Source organism: Pygocentrus nattereri, chromosome 27 (assembly GCF_015220715.1).
Source record: "Pygocentrus nattereri isolate fPygNat1 chromosome 27, fPygNat1.pri, whole genome shotgun sequence".
NCBI classification, from domain to species: domain Eukaryota; kingdom Metazoa; phylum Chordata; class Actinopteri; order Characiformes; family Serrasalmidae; genus Pygocentrus; species Pygocentrus nattereri.
This window is the reverse complement of record NC_051237.1, coordinates 13,918,502-13,945,701: the sequence shown is the minus strand read 5'-3', so window position 1 is coordinate 13,945,701 and position 27,200 is coordinate 13,918,502. Positions and strand designations below refer to the sequence as shown.

General features: G+C 40.6%; 3 protein-coding genes across 4 annotated transcripts; 1 reads left to right on the top strand and 2 right to left on the bottom strand.

Moving 5' to 3' along the window:
* The first annotated feature begins 5,247 nt into the window (after positions 1-5,247).
* On the top strand, positions 5,248-13,253 carry wipi2 (WD repeat domain, phosphoinositide interacting 2). Of its 2 annotated transcripts, none has more exons than XM_017703181.2 (12): positions 5,248-5,521; positions 6,737-6,819; positions 7,627-7,796; positions 8,119-8,215; positions 8,670-8,767; positions 8,850-8,942; positions 9,064-9,134; positions 9,298-9,405; positions 9,670-9,834; positions 9,909-10,016; positions 10,307-10,404; positions 11,390-13,253. In XM_017703181.2, the coding sequence occupies exons 1-12, from the start codon at positions 5,448-5,450 to the stop codon at positions 11,500-11,502; spliced, it is 1,278 nt and encodes a 425-aa protein (XP_017558670.1). In that variant the 5' UTR covers positions 5,248-5,447; the 3' UTR covers positions 11,503-13,253. The 2 variants fall into 2 exon arrangements, with proteins under 2 accessions (XP_017558670.1, XP_017558671.1); XM_017703182.2 differs by lacking the exon at positions 5,248-5,521 and adding an exon at positions 5,549-5,634.
* Positions 13,254-13,351: 98 nt separating this feature from the next.
* arpc1b (actin related protein 2/3 complex, subunit 1B) lies at positions 13,352-21,930 on the bottom strand. Its single transcript, XM_017703183.2, has 10 exons — positions 21,774-21,930; positions 21,021-21,095; positions 18,184-18,288; positions 17,865-18,087; positions 15,816-15,923; positions 15,369-15,575; positions 14,228-14,303; positions 13,948-14,144; positions 13,770-13,860; positions 13,352-13,663 (listed from the first exon to the last, which is right to left on the bottom strand). The coding sequence occupies exons 2-10, from the start codon at positions 21,082-21,084 to the stop codon at positions 13,625-13,627; spliced, it is 1,110 nt and encodes a 369-aa protein (XP_017558672.1). The 5' UTR covers positions 21,085-21,095; positions 21,774-21,930; the 3' UTR covers positions 13,352-13,624.
* A 380-nt stretch (positions 21,931-22,310) lies between these two features.
* arpc1a (actin related protein 2/3 complex, subunit 1A) lies at positions 22,311-26,259 on the bottom strand. The gene is made up of 10 exons (XM_017703180.2): positions 26,083-26,259; positions 24,998-25,087; positions 24,810-24,914; positions 24,482-24,704; positions 24,233-24,340; positions 23,674-23,886; positions 23,511-23,586; positions 23,215-23,408; positions 22,895-22,985; positions 22,311-22,739 (listed from the first exon to the last, which is right to left on the bottom strand). The coding sequence occupies exons 2-10, from the start codon at positions 25,059-25,061 to the stop codon at positions 22,701-22,703; spliced, it is 1,113 nt and encodes a 370-aa protein (XP_017558669.1). The 5' UTR covers positions 25,062-25,087; positions 26,083-26,259; the 3' UTR covers positions 22,311-22,700.
* Positions 26,260-27,200: the final 941 nt, after the last annotated feature.

Here is a 27,200-nt window from a genome sequence, read left to right as displayed (position 1 = left end):
GCAGTGTGTGTCTTCCACTTTGAAATGATATGACACAGTTAAACAAGTAATGCTTTGATATACTTCAGTTCAGTTCAGTGCCAAACATTCAGTTAATGTGTGATCCAATATGATCAAGTTCATTTGATTTCAAATTGTATTGAGAAAATGTATTCATTTTTAAACGTGCCTCCTTAAAGTCCGCATGAATCAGAGTTCATGCATTTTCATTTCATTGAATCACAGTAACTATGAGTGAGTCTGTAATACGTGGCCTAAGCAACAGACTAAAACAGCTGTATAAAAATGAAAATGTATTAAGTATAAAGTATGAAAGCTAACCATCAAGGTACCTACCTGGGCACATGGTGGAGTTTCTATTGGGTTTTAAACAGTTTTTATTGGGCTCCTCCAGGCTCGGGCTTCTCATCGGGACTGCCTGGAGACTTTCTGGCCGGCAGCCTGGCCTGTCAGTTGGACCGTCCAAGCCAGTAACTCTACAGATTAATGATATAAAGCACAGCGCATCCGCGTACATTAATATGTGAACAAAACCCACCCCCTGCCCTCTGCCCCCTGATCTATCTGTTATAGAACTAGGGGACGAACACTACAATAACTATAAATAAACAAATGCAATTAACAATCCATTGTGATTTTAATGTGTATTAGTTAAACCATTTCCGAAGCACTCCTCAACAAATTCCAGTTTTGCAGTTACTATCTAATACGGAGTTTACCTAATCAATCTTTCATTAAATGAAATGAGGTGCTGCTAATGAAGCTGAACATTGACTGGATACAGCAAAATGCCAGGAACGAAACCTTTGTTCATCTGACTTTATTCATCTAGCAAATCTAATAAACAACGTTATTGAAAAAAATATATAACAATCCAAACAGGCAGTCTAACAAACATGTAACATTAGATGCTATGGGGTGGAGTGGCATGCTGTGAGGACATCAGGATCAGAACACTTTATTGATCCCAGAGGGAAACTGCTGTTATTACAGTTGCAACTATGTATGTAAAAGAATAAACACTTTGATCATTTAAAACAAAAAGAGAAATTTGCAATATGTACATGAGATTTAAGTTGTTATGAATACAGTAAAGTGGCAGTGACTGTGATAATAAATATGAAATGTCTTATATAAAGCAGTTCAACCTATTGCACTCTGAGTTATTGCACACATAATTATTATTATTACACATATGAACAGTACAGTTTGGTATTGAGTTTTGCACAGACGAACCATAGTATCACACATTGAGGGAGGAGTTATAAAGTTTGATGGCCACAGGTTAGAGTGACTTCCTGTGGTGCTCTGTGGTCATTTCGGTAGAATGAGTCTTGCACTAAATGAGCTCCTGTGTCTCATCACTATGTCGTAGAGTGGGTGGGAGCCATTGTCCATAATGGCCTGCAGTTTAGACAGCATCCTCCTCTCCTCTCTGAGTCCAGCTCCACACCCACAACATCACCAGCCTTGCGGATCAGTTTGTTGAGTCTGCTGGCGTCTGCTACCCTCAGCCTGCTTCAACGGGAGATACTGTAACAGTCTGTATGCACGGCCTGCGCATGCGCACGTCAACGTGTTTGAGATATGCCAACAGAATAAACATGCATATTGTCAATTTTTAATAATTTAACACCATTTTCATATGGGTGGCCCATTATTTTTTGTAATGGGGCACTTAAGATCCTATTTATGCGACTGAAGCTAACTTTAGGCAGTTCAGGCTAAACCACAGGCATTTGAAGCTTATAAGAGATAATTATCTTCTTCACTCTGTATATTGCAGATGTACAGTAACTCCTTTAGGAAAGATTTCTTTCTATCTCTCAATGTTAGTGTAGGAGCCTGTTAGCTGAGTTATCTGCTGAGCCTATTAGCCAGTTTAATACCTCCAGTTACAGAAAATATAGAACATACTTAAAGCTAAAGTTAAAAAACAAAAAAGTAAACCCTCTTAAAAAGGGGATCCAGCTCTGTGTTTAAGTCTCAAATGCAAAATCAACATTATACTGACGAGGATTTGGTGACAATAGTAGATAATTCACTTATTAATGGAAGATGTTGTTCACCAGGTTTTAACTGAGTTCTCGTTGAATTCTCTTTCACTGTGCTTGCAATCATCAGACTCCTCTGCTTGGGGAAGGAATCCGATGCACAACAAATGTTACAAAACGTTCTTCTGCATGTTGCATACAATTACACATTTCCACCTGAGAGGTCTTATAGTGTAAACTTACAGTGTAAACTTATAGTGTAGTTTTAAAGAGAGCCTGTTAAAGTGGAAAGCCACCAGTATTTTAAAATGTCTGCACAATTGCATCACTGAGGTATAAAAAAAGTCAACAGCCCTTGTCAAACCCAAAACACAGGATTTTTTTGTGGATATTTTTAGGCTTTGTGTCATTTACACTTGTGTGCAAAATACACCACTGTAATGGTTCACTCACAAACCTAAACAAAAACTTTAAACTGTAGAACAAGAACAGGAATGGTCAACTTTGCCAGCTGCAGTCTAAATGCTTTTTCCTAGTCAAGTATCAGCTTCTGTTCACACATGAGCCCTCCCAGTAATTTGTTGGGTACTGTTTTCTGAATTATTGCTTTAACTTTACCAGAACTCCAGCTTCAGTTCACATTAAACACCTGCCCATTTAATGACCATTAAATTCTTGTGAAAAAGTGTATATGTGAAACACATAGATACACTATATGGACAAAAGTACTGGGGCACCTACACATTACACCTCCAGGAGCTTTTACAACATCCCATTCTAAATCTATAGGCATTAATAAGGAGTTGATCCCCTTTGCAGCTATAACAGCTTCCACTCCTCTGGGAAGCTTCCTACAAGATTTTAGAGAGTGTTTGTGGGAATTTTTGCCTTTTAATCCATAAGAGCATTTGTGAGGACAGACACTGGTGTTGTGCAAGAGGGCCTGACTCACAGTCTCCGTTCTAGTTCATCCCAAAGGTATTTGATAAGGTTGAGGTCAGTCAAGTTCTTCCACACCAAACTCACCAAGCCATGCCTTTAAGGACCTTCCTTTGTGCACTGGGGCTTAGTCATGCTGGAACAGAAAAGGTTCTTCCCCAAACTGTTCCCACAAAGTTAGAAACATACAATTGTGCAAAATGTCTTGGTTTGCTGAAGCAATAAGATTTCACTTCACTGAAACTAAGAGGTCTAGGCCAACCCCTGAAAAATGTCCCAATAATATTATCCCTCCTCCACCAAACACTTGGTACAAGGTACTCAGGCATGTAATATTCTGCTGCTTTGTGGCTGAGCTGTTGTTGCTCTTAGATGTGTCCATTTTACAATAACTGCACTTACAGTTGACAGAGGCAGATCTAGCAGGACAGAAATGTCATGTTCAGCGTATGACAATACCATGTTTAATATCACTGAGCTCATCAGTATGACCCATTCTACTGCCCGTGTTTGTCTATCGAGACTGCAAAGCTGTGTGCTTAATTTTATCCACGTATTAGCAATGGGTGTAGCTGAAACACCTGAACTCAAAAATAAGGAGGGATGTCCCAATACTTTGTCCATATAGAATAAGTCTGATGTAAAATGGTTCACTGAAAAGAACTCTGATTTTTTTTTACAACAGTGGTGATGTAATATTTATAGCACAAATACATCAAATTTATTTACTATTCAAAAATACCAGTAAACCTCCATGTGTCTGATACAAGAGTTTTATATGTAATGTTGATAACAAACTAACTGTAAATCAGGAAAAAATAGGTTTTCTTGATTGTACTTTTTTTTTTAGCTCTCTACCTTGAATGGATAAACCTTTTTTTTAAACTATCATAAAACAGTCGCAAAAATGTCTACCTTAACCCTTTTGGTGCAGTAGTTTTTGGATAGTCTTACTAGTTTTTAGCCACTTTCCTTTTGCTGAACTGGCCATAGGCTTGCAAATCAATGTAACTGTACGAACTACTGAAAAACGTTCCGTATCAAAAATTATATGGTATTTTATGCTGTTTGGTTTTCTCATGCAAACTAATTTTTCGTTACACCCCTAGTTCTCAGAAAAAGAACAAAATAGTACAGAGCCCAGGGCACTGTAACCTGTTTTGGGGCCCTGGGGTTACTGGCCCATGGGTCTAGTTACAGACAGGCTAACTTCGATTACACCATTTCCAAATGCCTGGACCCAAAGAAGATGACATCACTGAGACGAGACTTAAAACCCCAAACCTAATCATCTTAACTAACGAACTAAAGCGTTTGGCCGCGGCAGGCATCCAAAATGTTTAGCCTTAGCTACATTTCATAAATGTCTGCTTTGATGCTTTCACAAAGCCCATTTCAGCCCTCTTTAAAAAAAACGCATTGTAGGTACCAAATCTACAGAAACCTGACAGTGACGATAGAAATCGACATACTTTAGGGGATGGAGACTCATAGTTCACTGTCCTCGGTTCAGCCTCTCAGCTTCAGATTCAAACACTGGCGCTCATAATAAACGGAGCTTTCGTGGGTAGCAACGGTTGCTGTGCATTGATTGGAGGACTGAGGAAAAGAAGGCAGGCCTTTGCGGAGAGTGTCATTATGTGATTGGCCATAATTCTGTGACGGCGCTCACTGAAAACAAATCAAAATGTATTAAAATATCGGCTAAATAAACGTTCTTTGCCATTTGATTGATTATTCCTGTTATCAATATTGGTAAAAGGAATAAATAAATCTTTTTTTATAAACCGGCATGTTTAATTCAAAAGTCATTAGTGTTTAATTACCCCTCACTAAAAATCGTTGGCTTTTCGTTATCTTAGAATTAGCCCTACATAGGGAGTGAGAATTACTCGGGGCCCTTGAAATCGCTATAGACGGAGACCCTGAAGAGTCACTACAAAAGGAATGGAAACAACATTGCGTTCCCTTCTAAATTTTGGCTTTCTCACGCAAACCTTTTGCTTTCCCTCGCAATAGAAAAAAATGCGACGGAGTGCAATGTTATCAGCGTAAGAGCTTCGATGATATTACTTTTTTTTTTTAACCACGACCCCCTATGGGTTCCGTATTGGATGAGTGTACCCTAAAGTACTGTACTACACATAGTACCCTCATGAATAGTGTGCTATTTTAGACGTACTGTTTAGTGTGGTACTATGCGGTTTTAGACGCAGCCAACCGTAGTTTAAATCTAGTTTGAATGTGGTCTCAGATCTACGTTTGTGTGACTCTCTCTCTCTCTCTCTCTCTGTGTCTTTAAAGCTCACGGAGCTGGCGCATGCTGCACTGACTGCGCATGCGCATGAGGTGGGAGCAACACTGAGAGAGAAAAACAACAACATTCACTGGGAGAAGGGTGGAACTCAATGACTCCGTGAAGTGATCAGGGATTTTGGATATACCGTGAAAAAGCTACTCCCCCCATTTACGGCTATTTCAATTTCGACTGAACTTGTAAATGGTGCCGTGCTCATGAACCTGGCCAGTCAGAGCGGAGAGGCCGGCTGCAGCCAGCTCCTCTTCGCCAACTTTAATCAGGATAACACGTAAGAGTGAAGGGAGGGAATGGCTGTGGGGACCGGGGATGGATGGATGGATGGGGGGCCTTCCCCTTCAGCTCACTGCCGGGGGAGCTAGCTGCGAGCCTGCGTCAGCTAAAGTTAGATAGTTTCAGTTTTATTAATGAATTTTATTATGGCCTTTACCCAATCAATTGGCGCCAAGCTCGGCACCGTAGTGTGGTTAACTGGTCTAACCTAAGTTTAAGTCTTACTTTAAGCGTTGGTGCTGGAAGAGGCTGTATGGCTAGGTTAGGTAGTTGACTCCAAAAAGTTGGCAGCGCGTTAGCGAGTTAGCTAGCTTGCATTAGCACCTACGCTAGTAAACTCTCACGTACGATCTGACTGACGCCGCCTCAGAAGAGCAGGCCTGTTTTTCTTTACCCACGGCGTTTACTCACAAGTACGTTTATTGAGTCACGCAGACGACTGTGTGAGCGTTAACGAGCCGAGCGAAACGGGCGTTATAGTCGGACGGATGGATAAACGTTTAAGCTAACGTTAGCTGTCATCTCCGCCAGTGAGCTGAGCTACATGCATGCCAGCCAACGTTAGCTTCTGTAGCTACGTTAGCTAACATGAATTCACACGAGGACTGTGCTGTTGCTGGATGTCTGTGCGGTCAGTTAGCTTAGCTCACTGGCTACATGCTGTCTATCAACTTTGAGTTTGTGGTCAGCTAATTAAGTTGGCTAAAACGTAGGTTTGGGCACATGGACGTATTTTAGTATATCCAGGCCGATATCGCACAGATGCTTCGGTAACTAAGTTGGTGAACGTTCGCTTGCTCACTGAACCCCCTTTTCCAGATTCGCCCGCAAGCGCTACAGCGACTGGTCAGCGCTAATTTGTTTGGCAGTTTGTGGTTAACTTGGCAGTTAGCGTGCTAGCTGTAACACGTAGCTAAGCTAGCCAGTAGCCAAGTAGCCAGATAAGGCAAGCGAGAGGTACCACGTTAACTTTATGTATAAAAAAACAAAACGTCTAAGTCAAGTCCTGCGACGGCAGCGTTGTTCTATGTTCGTCTTTTAGAGGTTAAACGTCATTGTGTTGAACTGATTGCAGAATCTTTCTAAGTAACGTTACATGTCCGCTGTCAACAAGCTGTTGGTGTAGCCAGGTCTTTTAAGTTATTACTACAGAAAACCTCTTCAAACATGACCTCTGTGTCTCTCTCTCTCTCCCTTTCCTTCTCTCACATAGGTCCTTAGCAGTTGGTACTAAATCTGGATATAAGTTTTTCTCTTTGTCATCGGTTGACAAACTGGAACAGATTTATGAATGTAGTAAGTATCTCTCCTGCTGTTTGTTCTTGGCAGCATAAGTGAGCTATAGTTCACATATGTAGTTATAGTTTTTAGATCCAGAACTCTTTCAAATGACGTTATTACTGTCTCACAACTCTGTATGGCTGTATAATGATGATACTGCTAGGCCATTCACCTTGGCTTTACAATGTATTAAAGGTGCAATGTGTAAGATTTATCAGAAATGGAATATAATATACAAAACCGTGTTCTCGTTAGTGTGTAATCACCTTACGAATTGCTGTTTTTGTTAGCTTAGAATGAGCCCTTTATAGCTACATAAAAAGCAGGTTCTTTTCCAACAGTGGCCTCCATGTAACGGCACCATGGTTCTACCCAGAACAAACTAAACACTGGCTCTAGAGAGTGTCTTTTGTGTTTTTACTTTGTAGTGGCACCTTGAATTTGGTGGCACTATAGCATTGATGGGATGACATAAAAAGAAGAATAATCAGTGGTTGGTGCTGTTGCTGGCTTAGTGTTCTGTGTTGTAAGAAGTCTGAGTTGTCAAAACAAAAAATGAAATTGGGACAGGAGGCGACAGAACACCTGACAGCCGCCATAGGCTCTACTGTGTGCTTTGAAATGGTGAGATGAAGATGGTTATCAGTTGCACTGCAATCTGACTGCTAGGTGCCACTAAATCTTACACACCGCACCTTTAATTGCTTTATCTGTCTTTTTTCCTGCAGATGATGTGGTACTTGTCATGCACTTTCATTTATTGCTTTTACATGACTTCTGAAAAAAACTTTTAAGAGCATTTGTCTTGTTTGTTTTCTGTAGCCGACACAGAAGATGTGTGCATTGTGGAACGACTGTTCTCCAGTAGCCTTGTTGCTATTGTTAGCCTTAAGGCACCTAGGAAGCTCAAAGTGTGTCACTTCAAGAAGGGGACGGAGATATGTAACTACAGCTACTCAAACACTATACTGGCTGTAAAACTGAACAGACAAGTAAATACAGATGCATTATGTCTTTGCATACTTTTTGTTGCTATAAAGGGTTTATTTTCCATTTGTGCAGTTTCTTAGTTCCTCTATTTACTATTTCTGTAATGTGGGTGCCAGTGCATCCTGTCAGGCAGTTTTCAGTTCATATCCTCATTTTGAAAGTTGTAGATGGGTTAAAAGTTGTGGGGTTAACAGGCTGTCAGACAAACCAGATGGAGCTTGTTGTGTAAAAATGTATTTGTATATTATTTATTTACATTGTGTATTGTGTAACGTGTATGTAAGTCTGTTATTTAATCTTTTTCTTTTTTTTGTTTTGAAACAGAGATTGATAGTATGTCTGGAAGAATCACTGTATATCCACAACATCAGGGATATGAAAGTACTACATACAATTCGAGAAACTCCTCCAAATCCATCAGGTCTGTAGAGTTTTTATCCAGCAGATGGTGCTGTAGCTTCAAGACCACAAGTGTTGTGTGTTTTCAGAAGTGTTGCTAACGGCATGACGAGGCCATTTTCTGGCCAGTGAATATGTTGAATGTATTAGTTTCATATTGGTGCTTTACATGTAGGGACTTTATATGGGCACTTTTTAGCAATGCCCCCCTATTTCCTGATGCATTGTGTTGGACAGTGTAAAGTACTGCATTTCCTGTCTGCCTTCTCACATTTACACAGACACTGTAGGTTCTTGTTTCACAAGTGAACAGTGAAATGAGTGCTTCATTTCCATATTGGTGCTTTTGGAACTGGAACTTTCTGGCTGGTTATAGGAGGTCTAAATATGATCTGACAGATAATTAATCATATTTGTTACAAAAATATGAGCATGTTTTAAAGGCCATTATTAAAACTGTTTTTGTCCAATTACAGGATTATGTGCACTTTCAATCAGCAACGACAACTGCTATCTGGCCTATCCAGGAAGTGCAACAATAGGGGAAGTGCAAGTTTTTGACACTGTTAATTTGGTAGGTTTCAGTGAAATGTGTTCGGACCCATGTCACCCGAAATGTCAAGTTACACTGAAATGCTGTAATCTTTCCTTTCCAGAGGGCTGCTAATATGATCCCTGCTCATGACAGCCCACTAGCAGCATTGGCATTTGATGCAAGTGGAACAAAACTTGCCACAGCTTCTGAGAAGGTATTTAATTTTTGAGGTTCTACTCAGAGTCAGCATTAAGAACCATGGATATTAGTAGACTTTTAAATCTGATTAGTTGTTTTGTTTATGATATAAATTGTCTCATTGTGCTGTTGTCTAGGGCACTGTCATTCGTGTGTTCTCCATTCCAGAGGGACAGAAACTCTTTGAGTTTAGAAGGGGAGTGAAGAGGTAGATACCACCACAAAGCAACTTGGTCTCACCCTAAAGAAAAGCCAGTCTTGTAGATTGTAGAAGAGATAAGTTTAATTAAAGTGCCTGACTGAGTAATACCTGAGGCAGAGATGTACATTCACAACTCCTTTTTTTTTTTTTTTCCTTCTTTTTTTGCTAGATGTGTGAGTATCTGCTCCCTGGCCTTCAGTATGGAGGGACTTTATCTGTCTGCCTCTAGCAACACAGAGACAGTTCATATCTTTAAACTGGAGACACAGAGAGAAAAGTAAGTGCTAAAATAACTTCCACTGAGAAGAAGAGTTTACCCAGCTGCAAAAATGTTCCTGTGAAATCCTCTGTCCTGACCTTCTTTTGCAGTCTGTCAACACCATGTCGCTATAAGAAATTTGTTCATGATTTTATGAATACATTTAGTATAAAAATACAGAATTTTGTTGCTGTATTGTTTTATTTTAATATTTGGTGTTGCCTAGTATTGTGTTCAGTTGTTAAGGGCAGTTTGTAAACAACTCTATTCTTCCACACACAGGCCACAGGAGGAGCCCACTACTTGGACAGGGTATTTTGGGAAAGTGCTCATGGCTTCCACCACGTATCTGCCTGCTCAGGTGTCCGAAATGTTCACTCAAGGAAGGGCCTTCGCCACAGTCAGACTGCCATTTTCAGGACACAAGAACATCTGTGCACTTGCCATGTAAGAATTGTTTTTCTTTTTTAATCAAAGTGCCGCAACACAGAGCATTTTACAATTATGATATTTTTGTTCAGAATCCAGAAGATTCCACGGCTTCTGGTGGCAGCAGCAGATGGCTACCTTTACCTGTACAACCTAGATCCACAGGAAGGGGGAGAGTGCACACTAATGAAGCAGCACAAGTAATGCCTGAATTCCTGTTCAGTGTAGTACTACTTGTTTTTTAAAAAAGCTCATGGTCATCTCACATTTGCAATGAATGATTGAGATTACAGTTAATTTGGGACATGTGGCTTGTCGTCTTTTTTTATTATTTATTTATTTGTTTGTTTTAAAGCTTATTAATCATTATAAGTTGTGAAGAATATACAGAAAAAATGACCATCAGTTGGTTTTTTTTTTTTTTTGGTTGTCAAAGTATGAACATCATAAGTAATTCATTTTGTTGAAATGTAAACTTGGTTGCCTACAGATTAGATGGAAGTGCTGAACCTGCGAATGAAATTTTAGAACAGACAGCCCATGAACGTCCACTTGTGGCCCAGACCTACAGTGCTGCTGTTGCCAAAGGTAAGAATTGTTTTACTTCTCTTTATAGCTTTCACTGGGCTAGGAATTTTAGTCTGAAGGCAAATGCGGTCAAAGAGCGTTTTTTCCAAGCCTAACCTGTCCTGAACCATAGCACCAAAACTTGAGCCTGAACCCACGCCAAGCCAGTCACAATTTACTCCAACCTGAACCATGTAGTTGAGTTTTGAGACAGAAACTGACTTGAGTCCAGCAACATTCTGTCAAACTGATCCCAGTGTGCCCGTCATCACCTATAAGTGCTGAATAAAGTCTCATCATATACGGCTGGGTAAGTTATCGTGATTTGAATATAAGATTTGAATCTGCAAGAATTTAAGATTTAAAAGAGCAAATAATGTTTTGTATACTGTGGCTAATAGAAAAAAACTGTAAATTTTGGTATGCTTCGTGTTCATTTAGCCCACAGTGTGTGAGCTTCAGATTAAAAAAAAAAAAATCACAACTAATCAATATCAACGTGTTGTCCATTGACCAATTTGGCTGCCAAAAAAAAAAGTAAATTTGCCATAAAAATCATGATTGGTGCATCCCCAGCAAAATAAAAATATAAGAAATATGAAATAAATTTCATAATTGAATTATATTTATCAATGAATGTTTTTAAACATCCAAAATGATTGTCCATTATGTAGAACATGTTATATATAATACATTGAATATGTAGCTTTACACTTAATGTTTTTTTGACTCCAGCACGTCAGATAATACATGTTTTTCAGGTAATTAAAGTAAGAAGAGTAAAGTAAGGAGACTAAAGCAGGGGAAATGCAAAGTGAAATTAGGCTGTGAGAACCCAGAAGTAAAGTTTGAACCATTACACAACACACAAACCCAAAGTAAGAAGTCTGGTCCTGTTGGTTTTGGACAAATGTTTCAACGTTAATTCATCGTACATTCATGCCTTGAAGACTTCACATTTACTGACATTTCCTAACAGCTGAATATTACTGTTCTCTGATGACAGGCTACTCTGAGGATCAGGGTGCAGTGGGTGGGGCCGGGGTGGAGGATGATATGAACGCCCTGCATCTGGACGAGGAAAATGAGCAGCCCCCCCTAATCCTGGAGACTGACTGAGAGACCACCCCCCTCCCTCGCGCCATGGGGCAGGAAATAGATGACGGAGTGACATTTCAGAGGGGGGCATCTTTCTTCTTCCTCTGGTGCTGCTATGATCATGTGACCTGGTGGAGAAGGGATTAAAAGAGAGGGCATTTTTAAAGCGAGCCTAGCTGTAGCCTCATTCTGTCTGTTGTTACATATAGATGTTTCTCTTTCTTTTCCCCTTTTTGTGGCTTTTTAAAATCTGGTGAATTTTGATGCCCAGATCTACCTTTAATATAATACTAAGTAAGAAAACCAAGCTACAGCCATCACGTCTCGTAGCTTTGCATGTACATGTGCCAAGTATAGGAGTGCTAGACATAATTTGCTCTTGTGTCGATGGTTCTGATGTGTTCGGTGGACATACTCCTCTTGAGCCTTGACAGACGCTTAACGTGTGCGTGTGTGTGCGTGTGTTCCTTTCTTTACAACTGCGTAACTGGCTTGATACGCCTGCCATGCCACTGCAAACTGTGCAATGCTTTTCCGTTGTGTCCCATTTCTGTCCCATATGCGTCTGTGGCTTTCCTAGCGCCGAGATGTGAATATCGTTCTCCATTAGCAGTGCTTAAGATGCCTCTATGTTGCTTTGACAGACTGGTCACAAACACTTTGAAAGGTGACCTTGTCTGTCTGAACAGTATTCACAGGCTGTACTTTTCTGAAGGTGATCTTTAGTTTTGGCCTGAATAACACAAAGAAGCACTTGTTTTTTAGACCAATATCCACACTACCTTATGGACCATTTGGTTATCCAATTAGGCACAAACGGGTTACAACTCTCTGCATCACCCCAGTGTCTTGCCCTGTCCTTCTATAATTAAATGGAAGAGTTTTGTGTCAGTAAGGACATAAAAATATCGCTCTTTTCATTTGAAATTAAAATTAAGGTGATTTTGATGTGTTGATTTTGGCAGACATTGGTGTGCGAACATTGCCCTGTGATATGTAATAAAAGAGGCTCAGAATTGTACTGAACTCCTCCTCCCTCTCCCAGAGCTAGTCGGTACTTGATTGACTGATATAACCAGCTTCACCTTCTTGTTTAGGAGAGGAGCTTGTATTTTGACCACACTGTTGATGAAAGTTAAAAAGGTCCTCCTTTGCACGAAGGAAAAGCTGGGTGTTTATGGTTCCTTCATGCAAGGAGTGCAGCTCACTGTTTCGAGACAGATGTGGAAAATATTGCAGACTAGATGGTATGAGTCTATGTTTGTGGCATGTTCCCATGGACGTCCCACTGGACCGTCATCTATTTAACAAACACGGCTGGAGCCTAGGTCACATGGTCTGGCAGCTGAGACAGATCAGGTGAAATGTGCTGTTAAGTCTCAAGGGGTCCCAAGTTCTCAAGAGAAGTAAAGCGGAGACGAGGGCTTGTGAATGTAACAACGAAACGTTCTAGGTGCATAATCATCTCCAGTATGTCCAGCAAGCACAAAGTGGAGACGGGAATTATGTGCTCAGCACCATTCAAACAAGGCGGAATTCTCAAACGGAGCGACCCAGAGGCTCCCAAATCTCCAATTTCTATGCATGATTGTCAATTGAGCATGATCTGATGGTGTATACCAGAACAAATAATAATGTTAACTGATTGACTTTCTTCATCAGCCATTGAGCTCTGACAACTGTAGGCCACTATAATTTTTTTAAATGATTTTTGTATAAAATGTGAATTGTTCCATATAAAGATAAAATAAAATCTTCGGTTGAATACATCATCAAAGAGTTTGTTTTAGATATTTCTAGAGTGAACTTCATTTGTCCACATCTTAACCTTTTATCCCTCATCCCATGAATGCATTCAGATATGTAGGCATGTTTTAAAGACATGATTTATTACAAATTGAAGCACACAATAATAAAAAGCACTCTATGACCAGCATATTCAGTTGACGGTGCGCTACAGCATAAAATACCTGCATGTTTTGTCCAAATGCCATTGCCTTAGTTCTATGAGCATAAAAGCTTACTATTCCAGAACTGCTGATTAACACTTTTCCATACAATGATTTGAAATGTATTGGTGTGTATTTGCATAGAAGCAGCAAGGAGCTGACATGGCCAACCCCTTTTGTTGGACACCCTGTAGTTAGACAATCTTCAGGTCTTTCATTGCAGATTCAAGGGTCTGTGTAGGGAGAAAATGTTTTAATAATATTGTTGTGTTACAAAAGTGCAGCACTGTCATGTGTGCATCAACCGATATAAAGAAAAGAGAATACAATGAGCTTTACCTTTACATCCCAAATGGCCATGCCGCCATCCATTCCAGTGGTGCAGAACTTGGCACACTTAGCTTTGCCACCCTGAAGAATTGAGATTTGGCTACAAGAGACAGACAGATACATTTAGGGACACAATCAGGGTGATTTGTGTGTTAAATATCCAGACATGAAGGCAAGCAAACTCTACCTGATGCTGTTTTTGTGCAGGGACTCCAGCACAGCCTCTTTGGTATCAGAGGTGGCTTTCTTGTCCAGGTTCTGGAAGCGTTCCCTGGCTGTCAAGCCTTTCTGAGCACTCTGCTTGGGAACATCCAGCTTCCCCCCGAAAGTCAGAGTCCCTTTCTCACCATCGTAGACGAACAGCGCAGGGTAGCAGTCATGGCCCTGGAACACATTCGATAATTAAGCAACAGCTTTTATGGCACAGGTCAGGAAAATAATGAGTCGTGAAGGTCACCAGTACTTACTGCTGCCACTAAGCTGTTCTCAGTGATGAAGGTCACACAAAGCAGAGGAAGGGTCTCTGAAGATAGACTGGTAATTCTATTATAAAAAGATTTATTAAACATATATTATAAAGAGGTTTTAGTTAAAAACATTGTGAAATGCCATTGTGAATGTTATGCAAAGGCATTGGCATGTACAGTCACTCCTGATTCTGTAGACATGATGTTTTGATCTCCTTAAAAATAAAACATAAATATTTTGATGCCCAGAGTTTGCCTCTTTAGTTTTGTGTTAAGCTACAGGCTAATGTAGCTAACAAGTAAAGAAATCTCATGCAAAAGTTGGTGGCCCTGATCAAATGAAATGAAAAGAAGTTCCTACATCCTCTACAGAGAAAACAACTATAGCATTATTCAGCATTTGTAAGGTGCACAATTAACGTTTGAGTGTAAGATACTGGAAAAAATCAACATAAAATTTCATAACTTTTTTACTGTTTATTTTTTCCAATATATTAAAGTTAAGAAATAATCTTAATTGTGCATTACAAAAATGCAGAGGTGGGGTCTCTGTGTAAGATGTGTATGTATTTAAAAAACAAACAAACAAAAAAAAAAAACAACCTTTTTTGCTTGTGTGGTTTCTCACGCAGACAAAAGAACATCACGTAGCTAAATACAGTAGAAGCACCCGTTTTGTTGCATTTTTGTCCAGTAATGTGGACAAAAATGCAACAGTATGTCAGAATATAAAGGGAAATTTGGATCAATATGAATTTTAGCTGAGTAACTAATTTAAAGTCAACCTGTTTAACCTGGCCTTTTTAAGCTTTTAATGAAATGTCCCTGGTCATATTAAGCACAATTCATCATATCATGTCAATACTATTGTGGGTGTTGATTACATTTTTGTGTACCACTGGGTGATGAGAAATAATATCATGTTAACCAATAACATTTAACTCCCCCACTACCGTGTTTCACTCAGAAGTACATCACAGTACAAAAGTGAAATGTTTCATGATTTTCAGTTCATGCTGACTTTAAAATTACGTGTTAGGTCTTTAACTTCACAGCTCCAGAGGTTCAGCCACTACATTTTTGTGAGGGAAAAATTGTGTAAATTACATTTTTGTGCCTTTAAGTTAAGAACTGAACTCACACAGCAGTCTTGCCTCCCTCAGCCACAGCTACAGTACTGTCATGGCTGGCCCAGGCCACACGGTTCCCACTCTCAGAGAAGCAGACCCCGTGCACCCAGCCAGCAGTGCCAGTGGACTCAAACATCACCTCTCCAAATGGCATCTTGGAGCCCCACGGAGTAGGAGCAGGCTTCTCTTCCACCTCTTTGATATAGGCAGAGAAAATCCTGGAAGGAAATACAATTTAAAAACAATGCATCACCCAAAACACTGATCTATGCTGTTATAATTTCATACCAAAATGGAATCTATTGAAATATGCTGCTAATATAAAATAATATGTATGCATTACACAGTGTAAAATACAAATATACTGTAATGCATCTTCAGTGTATAACATTTTTGTATGGGACGCATTTAGGTCAGTGTTTTGTAAGACATGGACAGCATATGTGGTTCATCCCAACCTGCATTTGAAGTCACATGAGCCAGCAGCCAGCAGAATGTTGTTGGGATGCCAGTCCAGGCAAAGAATAGTGGAGCGGATGGGCTTCTTAATGTGCTTACAAACCCACCTGGAAGAGCAAGATTACTTTAGTTACCTGTTCATTACAAAAAGAAAAGAAAAGGCCCATTTTAACATCCCATGTAGTAGTTGATTTTTTTTTAAGCAACTTTGTGCCCCCAATTTAAACAGGGCCAATTTCACCCATCAGCATAGATTATCTCCATCACATGGTGCTACCAAGCTGTGAGGGTGAAGACTAGCATGTGCTTCCACTGAGACATGTGAAGTGCCACCACATCTTTTCCAACTGCCGTTAACTCCACGTCATTGAACAGCTTGGAGAAGAAGGCTGACTGTCAATTCTGTTACGTCAGCTAACAGATGCCCATGTTGGCAAGCATCACACTGAGTGATGAAGTGGGAGTGAGGGCCATCCTGCGCACTCAGAGAGAGTGAGGCCAATTACATGGTTTTGGACTCCTGGTCACGGATGGCTGTGGCATCACCAGTGATTAAATTCACTCTCTCTTGACAATAGGGCCAATGCACAGATTCAGCCTTAAAATATATGTGAAATTCTATGTTTAAGCAATAATCTAATGTATGTGACATAAAAATGTGCAAAGATCAAATTTTCGTTTCAGAATGTGCTTTTGGCATAAGAGTGTGAAACTCATGAACATTGTGTATAAATCACATAAATGCTGAGAATGTACCAAATGTAGGATTTTCATTTTTTAAATAAATGAGGCTCTGTATCTTTCTTAGCTTATTATTAATACAGTAATCGCCATAAATTAGAGTTATCAAAATGTGAAGACTATAGATACCTTTACTGAAACCTTTTCTTATTAAAAAAATATCTTTAAAACAATAGATGTGGAAATTGATAAAACGCTACGAGTAAAATAATTGCATAATCTGCATTCAGTGTCCCTATGAATCCTAGGAATACGACATTCTGGCAATAGACACTCACTTAGCACTTTATTAGGTACATATGACTTGTATCTAAACTCATTGTCCATTTTAATTGCTCTGCATACTTCATCAGTGGTCAGGAAAACCACAGAACCACCACAGAGCAGGTATTATTTGGGTGGTGGATGATTCTCAGCTCTGCAATGACAGTAACGTGGTGATGGTATGTTAGTTGTAGTGGTATGAGTGGATCAGACACAGCAGTGCGACCGGAGTTTTTAAACATATCAGTATCACTGCTGAACTGAGAATAGTCCACTAATCAAAAAATTCAGCCAACAGTGTCCTGCGGGCAGCATCCTGTGACCACTGATGAAGAACTACAGGAGCACCAACACAAACTGTGCAGCAGCAGATGAGCAATCATCTCTGACTTTATATCTACCAGGTGGACCAACAAGGTGGGAGTGTCTAATATAGTGGACAGTGAGTGGACACAGTGTTTAAAAACTCCAGCAGCACTGCTGTGTCTGATCCACTCGTACCAGCACAACACACCACCACCAAGTCAGTGTCTCTGCAGTGCTGAGAATAATCCACTACCAAAATAATACCTGCTCTGTGGTGGCCTTGTGGGAGTCCTGACCATTGAAGAACAAGGTGCAAGAGGGCTAATAAAGTATGCAGAGAAAGAGATGGTCTGTAACTGTAGAACTACAGTGTGCACCTATACAGTAAGTGGAGCTGATAAAATGGACAAAGAGTTTAGATACAAGGTATGTAATAAACAACTCAGTGAGAGTATATATATATATATATATATATATATATATATATATATATATATATATATAATGTGTGTGTGTGTGTATAATTTTAGAATTGTATCATTTTATTATCTTTCAGTATATCACAATGATAGACTGCTCTGCATGCTCCAATAGTTATACTGAGCCATTTCAAAATGACAGACAGCCCATCTGCCTCTTAGGCGGATTAACTCATATTAAACCTGTTGTGCCAGATGAGGCCCACTGACCACCTACAGCAAACTGGCTAATGCTGCAGAACAACCAGAGCAGCTCACCAGTCATTCTCCTGCTCAAAGTAGCAGACAGAGATGAGGCGCGAGCCACTGCCAACTGCAAACTTGTTTTCTTTGGGGGACCATTTCACACAGCGGGCAGCACGATTGATCCGGAGGATGACCAGAGTGGGCTTCCAAACATCCCCCTTCAGGGTCCACACATAGGCGTTACGGTCAGTGCCACAGGTGACAATGCGGTTGCTCTCCGGAGCCCAGTCAATGCCTGCCAGAGAGAGGCAGAGTGAAGATTAGACTGTTAAGCTGTAGCTTGGACTCACCTTTGTAGGTTCATGATTTAGACCAAGACAGCACAACTCACCAGTCACCTGTCCATTGTGCTCCTTGAGCACTTGCGTTTTCGTCCAGCCGTTTCCCTCCTTTTTGTAGATATGGACGTCATGGTTATTGGGACACAGTGCAATTTCTAAACAAAGGAGAAATGCAAAGTAATTAGAGAATACCTAAGTTTGCCTTGTGGAATATTTTTATTTCTTAGAAGTGTAATGTTATTTTGATCATTTTGCTATGCTATATAAATGTAATTATATAATTGCTTAGTTAAAAACAATTAGCTTACATATTGAAATACGTCTACATTCAATTAATATTCTACATTCATATGCTTCCTTAAATTTTTAAAATACAACAAAAAAGGGCCAAAATATGAAGGATTTTTTTCTTTTCACAAAAGCACAACAGCAACTGTCCATCAAGTTCAAATTCAGTTACTGTGCTTACATCAACATGCCAGAAGCAGTGGCGAACCTTGACTATTAAGTACCAGGCAGGCAGTTAAGGCCACAAATGTCAAAAAAAAAATGGAAATGTCAGTGGAAAAATTACCTTTATGCTAAAGCTAATTTCTTTTATGGAATTCTAGTACTATGTTAATGCTAAGCTAACAGCGATTCACATTTTTGGTCATTAGATTAAATATGCACTGAAGCTTATAAAACCCATTCCATTTTTTTAGGCACGTAAAAGACATATTGACATATTTCGCACTGTAGCAGTTTTACAGTGACCTTTTCAATAAAGGCTCTGGCATAAAGCTGCAACTGGTTTTCATCTGAACGAAATGCATTGGACAGGCTTCTCATATTCACAGTTTGTGACACATCTAGGACTTCTAGACAGTTGTAGTGCGAAGTTTCTTCTCAAAAAATTGGTCACAACTAGTATAAATCAAAACATGACTGGTTGATTCCACCGTCAGTTCCTAATTAAGTCAGTGGTTAATCTGACACATCAGGCCTTCAGTTCAGCTCCTGAAGCCCTCACCAATAGAAGAACTCCCTGAGCTATGTCCACAGAGATACTATGGAAAAAAAAAAGAACTGTTCCCAACTAAAACTTAATAGTGAAATTAAGAGTATCACTACAGTGTGCAAAATTAATTTAAAAATTACAAAAATGTATTTTTTAATGCACAGAAATTATTAGGCTGCCTTTTGTTTAGGAGTAAGAAATTGGTCATATTCACAACATGCTTTTTTTCTTGATGATGATAACTGCAATTTCTAAAAGTTAAAAACTGAAAAATCTAACATACCCCATTTCATCCTTAGCCTAAATGCAAATGATCAGCCAAGACATGTATGGTGTCTAAAGTGTGTGTCTTTAGATTTGCACTGTGGCTAAAAAGCAAATGTAGCTAACAAGCAATAAGAGGAAGCTTGTATGCATCAATTAACATTGTGTAAACTGCATGGTTGAGCAATTTCACACCCAAAATTATGTTGAATATTTAAATAATCTCATATAGCCTCGTTTATGTACTTGGACACTGTGTGTTGCTATACTTAATAACATATCCCCGATTACGGCTTCAGTGTTTTTTTGGGGTCAACTTTGTTTTTCCTCAAGCCAAATCCATGTTAATAGCTTCTCCGCTGCTCCTAAAGCTGAACAGCTGAAAGACCTGATAACATCCAGTGAAGAATGCAGCAAGAAGATAAGAGCTTGGCAATTCCCAGAAGAAATCTGATTGGGTCAGAGCTTCTGCGCTCTGCCAAAGCAGATGTGCTCCATCATTTATAGTCTTGTCAGTGTATGCAAGCTCAGAAGCTTCTTGCTGTTTCCACAGAGCTGCTACAGACTGTGCAGCCAGCTCATTCGCTGTTCAGGCCGTGTGGTCTGCTTAAGACATCATACATCAGCAACAGAGCACCATTCATGGTAAAACAGGAAGTGTGTGTGTGTGTGTGTGTGTGTGTGTGTGTGGGAGGGGAGGGGTGGGATTACTCATTACTGCTTCGCTCATCAGTGGAGGGGAAAAAAATGAGCAGGGTGGCGACAGAGAAAGACACCGCGCTGCCCTTTTCTCCATTTATCCTCAGTTTCTGCTCACTTTAAACAAAGGGGCAACTGTTCTTGACCTGATTTTTCTCCGTTTGATGGGTTTTCACCAGTTCTGCCAACCCCCATCCCCTCCCCGCTAATCCAAGTATGAAAGTCTTGTTTGGCAGCGAAGATAAAGCACTGTGGACTGTGGTTCTTGGAGAATGGTGAACTCAGCAGAACCTTGTATTAAAACAACAACTGGCTCTCAGGGATTGAATGGTACTTGTGAGCACACAGCACATGCTTGAGACGGTGATGTACCATCTGCTTTGCTGTTCTTTGTGGAGATGAAAAACGCCCTACATATTCTTTATATTCTGTTTTTTTTCTCTCTCATGTATCTATGTGCACTAATAATTTATTTTTTATCTCTTATGAACAAATGCATGGCTCAAATGCAATGAGGAGCCAATGAATAATATGTCACCAAAAATGATCTTGTGATACCCAAAAGTGAGGGCCTCAACAAAAACGGCCTTGTTCTTATATTCTGCCAAAAGCAAGAACAACCTAACTTATTTCTGTTTAGAGCTTTTGTGTCACAAATGGCTTTAACAGTGAATTAAGGATCAGGACAGAGTCATAAATTTGTAAAGCATATGAAAATCCAGCCACTTTCTCCTGAGTCCAGAGGAAATACTTGGCCTGAGACCAGATGTTCCAGTAAACAGCTTCATTTCAAAATCAATGTCACCACCAGTTTCTTTTATATATGTTCTACATGTATGCAATGGACAGACCGTTTCTACAGTGAGTTTAACATCTTGCAAGATCCTGCACCATTCAGAGATGCTGCAGAACAGCTGAACTTACGAGTGCGATCCTTGTTCCAGGCATGGCAGCTGATGGGTTCTAGCAGAAAGCTGTGGTAAGCCATGGCTAATGTTTCTGCAAATTAGAAGCATCAGGAGATCAGGAATTACAGTGCCTTCTTACACAATTTGAAACCCTGCAACGTTGTAACCAACTGTATAAAAAAAAGGCTGCTCATGCTTCTGTGCTTCCGCATGAAAAGAGCAGCAGTTCTGAAAGGAGAAACTTCAGAACTTCCTCATCTCGTTGACTCTACAATGTTTGGTTAGCACAAACACATTCCTCCATGTCTAGTTCAAATTTAGTTTCTGTCTAAAAACTCCCCACTGGCCTTCGGAGCAGCAAGCTTCCTCTTTCTCTCACTTTTGCAGTAAATTAAAACCAGACCAGAAAGGAATGTGACATGAGGTCAGACACACTGGTGACAACTGCAGAAGAAAAACACATAAAACACCTTTTTCATCTTTCAGACTTTCCATTGAGAATGCCCTCCCAACTCAAACTCTCCATCAGAGGAACTAGATTCATCTGTAAAAAGTTTTGCCAAGAAGAAAATATGCAGCTACTTAAAGCTTAAAGGTTCTATTTATAGTGGGAAACACCGTTATGACATTCCTATGCAAAGATGTAACATGTTAGTTCATATGAGTGGAGTTTCATAACACTAGAAGTCATCCACCAGAACCCGCCCTGCAGCCTAAAATCAGCTACGCTTCAGATAAACACACACAAAAAAGATGTTATCCTACTCACCCTGGAAATGGTTAAACAAAACGCCCCTGAGGAGTAGCGGATAAGATGTGGAACAGAAGCCTGAGTTCGTGGACTCTGAGCAGTCAACACAAACGCTGGCTTGGCTCTCAATGAACTGAACGATTTCCTTAGACCTTTATATACATAAAAAAACTGTTCTTCCCCCTTCCTGTTTCATACACATAACCACTTCCTTGTGTGGGAGGCTGTCTGCTAGTGAGGCCAGCCTTCTGCTCAACTCCCTTCAACATCCTGCTCAGAGGCATGTATAACATACGCTCCTCTCATGAGCCTCCTGCGTGGATGTTAATATGAACAAACGTACTTGGGGCAACTTCCCCAATGTGAATATTCATATTTCCCCCCATTAACGTCTCAAATATTTCAAGAATTTGCTAGTGTGCGTTTTAAGCCAGGGGGAAACATTCTTTTTCCTCAGTGTGCTACAATAGCACTCTATCATTTAACACACGTACTAAACCAAACAGAGAGAGACACACACACACACACACACACACACACGACTACATTCCAAAATGTTGTGTTGTATACTTCATTTATTTCTAGCAGACCATTTACATAAAATTCTCCTTTAATTTAACGCCTCTCTGGTTCTCCTTAAGGACCAGAACACCAAGATCAAATGTCAGACTGCTGGAGCACCAGCTTTGGCATAGAATTAAAAAAAAAGAGAAAAACAAAAAGAAAAGAACAGAAAAAAAGGAAAAAAAAAAAAACAAAAACAAGAGACCCTAACCCCCATTTTCCATTAGTGTGTTTTTTTTTCGTTTGAGTGTCACATCAGCTCACACCGCTGTTCAGTGCTTTTTTCAGTTAAAAACTTTCAGAAGTGTTATCAGAAATCTCCTTGTTAGTCTTCAAGCTGCATTGCTTGCGCTGTGTCATGCTAGTACAGAGTGAGTTCTTTTACATGATCCTTAGGCCTTGAATAGAGGACTCTAAAGTCTGGGGAGACAAAAAAGATTAAATAAAATGAGACAAGAAGTTCAGAACAAGTTTCCCATGCAAGACAGAAATGACTGCAACACATTCTGCTCTAAAACCAAAACAAAAAACTCTTTATTAAAATAATGCTCAAGGGGAGAAACTAAATTACAAACCTTAAAGTCCCATATGGTCATTGCGCCATCGATTCCTGTAGTGCAGAATTTGCGACAATCTCTTTTGTCTCCTTCATATATAGACACTTGGCTGCAAGAGAGAGGAAAGTACTGTGTTCACTTGAGCGTTGAACAGTGTACATACAAAAATCCACTAACATTTTTAACCAATTTTTAACCATTAATGCTGAATTTTTTTCACCACATTCAACCATCAACCATCTCATCACTGTCTTTGAAAGTTTCCCCAGGTCACAACACCTGCAGCCAATGTTGAAACTAGATAGCATTCAACTTCAAAAGGAGAGCCTGAGACTTACGTGATGCTGTTCTGGTGTAGGGTTTCCAGAGTGCTATTGCGGTCCTCAGTGGTGGCTCTCTTGTCCATGTTGCGGAAGCGCTCCATGGCAGAGATGTTGCGCTGGATGCTCTGCTTTGGAATGTCCAACTTGGATATGAAGGTCAAGGTTCCACCATCATCAAAACTGAACAGCATTGGGCAGCAATCGTGACCCTTAAGAGGAAAAACAGTACTGAGACATGGCATCCCTACAGCATCATGAGAATCATGGTTGTCAAACGTAAGCCTGTGCATTACAACGTAAACCGCTCTTACTGCTGCCACAATGTTGTTCTCAGAAACAAAAATCACGCTCAGGAGAGCAAGGAATTCTGTCTTCAGTTGGCTTGGCCTGCAAAACAAAAAGCAAGGGTCAAAAGTAGCCTTTAAATTTAAATTCAAACATTAAATAAGTGAGCAAGTTGTGCTAGATCCTCACGTTGAGCTTTTTGTGGGGTCCACCACAGTCACAGTGCTGTCATGGCTGACCCAGGCCAGTCTGTTCCCACTGGCTGAAAAACAGACACTGTGGACCCATCCTCCGCTACCTGCCCCACCAAACTCTGCCATCACCTGGCCAAACGGCATCTTGGACCCCCATGGAGTTGGAGCTGGCTTCTCATCCACCTCTTTGATGTATGCAGAAAATACCCTTTGAAAGAGACAGAGTACCAAAGTCAGTGCAAGGTTTCTGATAAGGAAAATCACCCTGGATCATGGCCCAACATCTTACTGCCATGTCTCAATGAAAGTCCACCACCTCACTGAAATGCAGTAGCAGCTTGATCAAGTGCACCTAACATTTCCTCAGACATAAAGATCTCTTGGTATCTGATGAATTAGGGTGTTACAACTTAGAGGAGCTGTTATAATCACACACAGCTATTTTCATTACAACGAAAAGGAAATACTTTCATGGACCTAACGGAAATAGCGGGTATGAAACTGCAACTGTGTACCACATTCCAGTTTGTGGTAAAGATACACAAGCATCTTACCTGCATTTGAAGTCACATGACCCAGCTGCCAGAAGTACATTGTTTGGATGCCAGTCAAGACTCAGGACAGTGGAGCGGATAGGCTTCTTGATGTGTTTGCTCACCCACCTTACAGACAAGAAAAGCTCATCTAAGCATACAGCTGTTTCAGTGCCATCGTTTACCAACTGAATGTTCCAAAAATGTTTGCTAGAAGTGAGAATAAAAATCCATGCAAAAAGCCCCAAGATGTTACCGTATTAGACCTACCAGTCATTTTCAGACTCAAAGTAGCAAACAGAAATGAGGCGAGCTCCACTGCCCACTGCAAACTTGTTCTCCAGTGGAGACCACTTCACAAATGTGGCGGCACGGTTGATCCTGAGGATGACAAGAGTGGGCTTCCATATGCCGTCCTTCTGGCTCCACACATAAGCATTGCGATCTGCTCCGCAGGTTACAATCCGATCGCTTTTGGGAGCCCAGTCAATCCCTTAAAATATTTGTGCAATAATTATATTTGATTTCAGGATTAGCGGAGTCATGTCCCCAAATGTTATGACATAATCTAAGACTGAGTGATCAGATGGGAGCTTACCTGTGATGTGTCCATTGTGTTCTTTTAATTCGTGGGCTTTCACCCACTGATTTCCACTCTTCTTGTATATATGAACCTCATGATTGTTTGGACTGATAGCAATTTCTAGAGCAAACAAGACAAGCAAAACTCAATAAATACCACACAACATGTTTATAACCTCCAGGACGAACGAGCTGGTTACTTACGGGTCCTGTCCCGGTTCCAGGCATGGCATGTGATAGGTTCCAAGAGAAACTGTTGGAGTGACATTTTCTTCTTTCAAATTTTTTGCAACCCTAAATGAAAAATAGGCCGTAGTTATTTGAGTGTTATCAGAAGGAAAGCCCTAACCTTAACTGTCTCATCTGATCAGGCACAGTACTCGCAATAGTTCCTTAAATAAAAGAAAACTCTGTTAGTAGCTTAATTAAGCTAGCTAGGTATTCAAGTTAGCAAAGCCTAAAAGCACGTAATAGCTTATTAGTACTATTATTATTAATACTATACTATTATTTAGTACTGTTTCTCGTCAGTTTGGTCCTCGATTTAAATACAGTGATGACTCGATGAATTGGAAATACATTCACTGGCAGCCCAGATGACGTTAGCTTCAAACAACACTCCTGAACTTATCGCAATCAAGTTGAATTAAAGCCAGTTAGCGAGCTAACAAACCTAACATTTCTCACTTAACCGGCAGAACAAGAACTTCAGTCAAGGACCACTTCTTGGTTTCAGGGCGTGGATCAATATCAGCTTCTAGTGCTTTGGCTAGCTAGTCCGTGAGCTAAGCTATTGCTAGCGTAAAGTCAGTCAGTCTGCCAGTGTCAGTGGGCTGCTAAGGGGCTGTAAGATGCTGCTAAGATGCTGCTAAAGGGCTGTAAGGGGCTGCAAGGTGCTGTAAGATGCTAAGGGGCTGTAAGGTGCAGCTAAGGGGCTGTAAACGCCTAGTAAGCCTTCAAATCCCAGAGCTAGCTGAAGCTCGCTAGCATTAGCTAACATACAAGCTAGGAAGCTAATTGTCAAATGAGCAGCGACGCTCCAGGAAAAAAAGCGAAACTTTCAAAAAAAAGGTAAACGATAGACCGAGACACTATAAAACAAAACGAACTGGGTGGGCTGTGGGGATTTGCCCCGTTTCCTGAAGCTAGTTTCATTATGTGGAAGGCCCCGCTCCGTGAGCCGACATGCCGGCTCCCTCCGCTCACAGCCTACCACTGCCTACCGCTGCCCTCCCCGCCACAGCGACGCCGGAGGCCTCCACCGCTCCGCCACACACTGCACACTTTACCTGGAGAGAGCTTCTAGTGAAATATCCACAAACGCCTCGCCGCTGCTTCGCCTTTTCGGACGGACTTGAATTCGCGGACTCTGGACAGTCGACACGAATCCACTCCGGCTGCTCCTGATCTCGGCCTGTCCAGGAATCCGGGAAATGGCAACGACACTCCGCGTAGACGCGCCTCACTGCGCATGCGTACGCACGGAAACGCCGGGGACGAGCGAAAAGGAGGGAAACGCGTTTTAGCTTTTAACCCAGCCGCAGCGGTTGATAATAAAAATCCCATTCGAACACGTTAAATATCGTTAGTTTTAGACGTGACAGGTAACAAATCGGATCCTGACATGCAAGGATGCGGTTTTCACATTAGCTCTCACCTTCATGACAAAAATGGGCGTTTTCCTGTTACACCTGTGTGGATGGACTGTTACCTGCCTCGAAAACGTCTTCTCAGTTTTGACTACGTCACTGTGCACCAGTGGGCGGTGACAAAAAAAATATGCTGAATGAAAATATGAACGCAGCACTCTGTCCTTATTTTGTTTTAAGACATGGGCATGTTTCAGTTTGGGCCACTTTTGGGTCACATGCAGTGTGTCAGTGTACATGTAGCATCGCCGTATCTCTGCCATAACTGTCCTGCTTTAGGACATGTAGGCCAAATGAGCATGTTTAATGTAGGCCGCGTTTGCCAGTACCGACAGTGGACCAGCAGTTCTACGTTTGCCAGAAGTTGCCCGAATCTGCATGCTAGCACACTGATGCAAAATAGGAGCATAACCCACCTTTTTCATTTATATTATAGTGTAGTTTAATACAGTGTAGATTTGTATGCCATTTTAAAGCTTTAGTAAACAGTTATAGCTACTATAGCTACAGCTACTTCATACATAAGCAAGTTTAGACTAAGCTACACCTTATTACACCGATAAACAGCAGAGGGCATCCGCAAGTGAGTCCTCAATGAATGGGAGTAAATGGAGCTTAACGGCTGAAAAAGAGAAGTTAAATATTTTCTAATCACTCGCTCCGAAATTTCCTTTAATTTTAAAAGTAGAAGGATGTATTTCATTAAAGAAAACAACAAAAAAATACCTATATATTTCCTTTATCTACAGCAGATGATG

Bases quoted from the DNA above. Each gene is read 5' to 3' on its own strand.
- wipi2 (XM_017703181.2), top strand. From the start codon at position 5,448: ATGAACCTGGCCAGTCAGAGCGGAGAGGCCGGCTGCAGCCAGCTCCTC. The intron at 6,820-7,626 runs GTAAGTATCTCT...TGTTTTCTGTAG, and splicing joins GGAACAGATTTATGAATGTA to CCGACACAGAAGATGTGTGC. The intron at 9,135-9,297 runs GTAGATACCACC...TTTTTTTGCTAG, and splicing joins TTTAGAAGGGGAGTGAAGAG to ATGTGTGAGTATCTGCTCCC.
- arpc1b (XM_017703183.2), bottom strand. From the start codon at position 21,084: ATGGCTTACCACAGCTTTCTGCTAGAACCCATCAGCTGCCATGCCTGG. The intron at 14,145-14,227 runs GTAAGTACTGGT...AATGTGTTCCAG, and splicing joins AGAACAGCTTAGTGGCAGCA to GGCCATGACTGCTACCCTGC. The intron at 13,861-13,947 runs GTAGAGTTTGCT...TGTCTCTTGTAG, and splicing joins CTGCACAAAAACAGCATCAG to CCAAATCTCAATTCTTCAGG.
- arpc1a (XM_017703180.2), bottom strand. From the start codon at position 25,061: ATGTCACTCCAACAGTTTCTCTTGGAACCTATCACATGCCATGCCTGG. The intron at 24,915-24,997 runs GTAAGTAACCAG...TGTTTGCTCTAG, and splicing joins CTGGAACCGGGACAGGACCC to AAATTGCTATCAGTCCAAAC. The intron at 22,986-23,214 runs GTAAGTCTCAGG...TCTCTCTTGCAG, and splicing joins CTACACCAGAACAGCATCAC to CCAAGTGTCTATATATGAAG.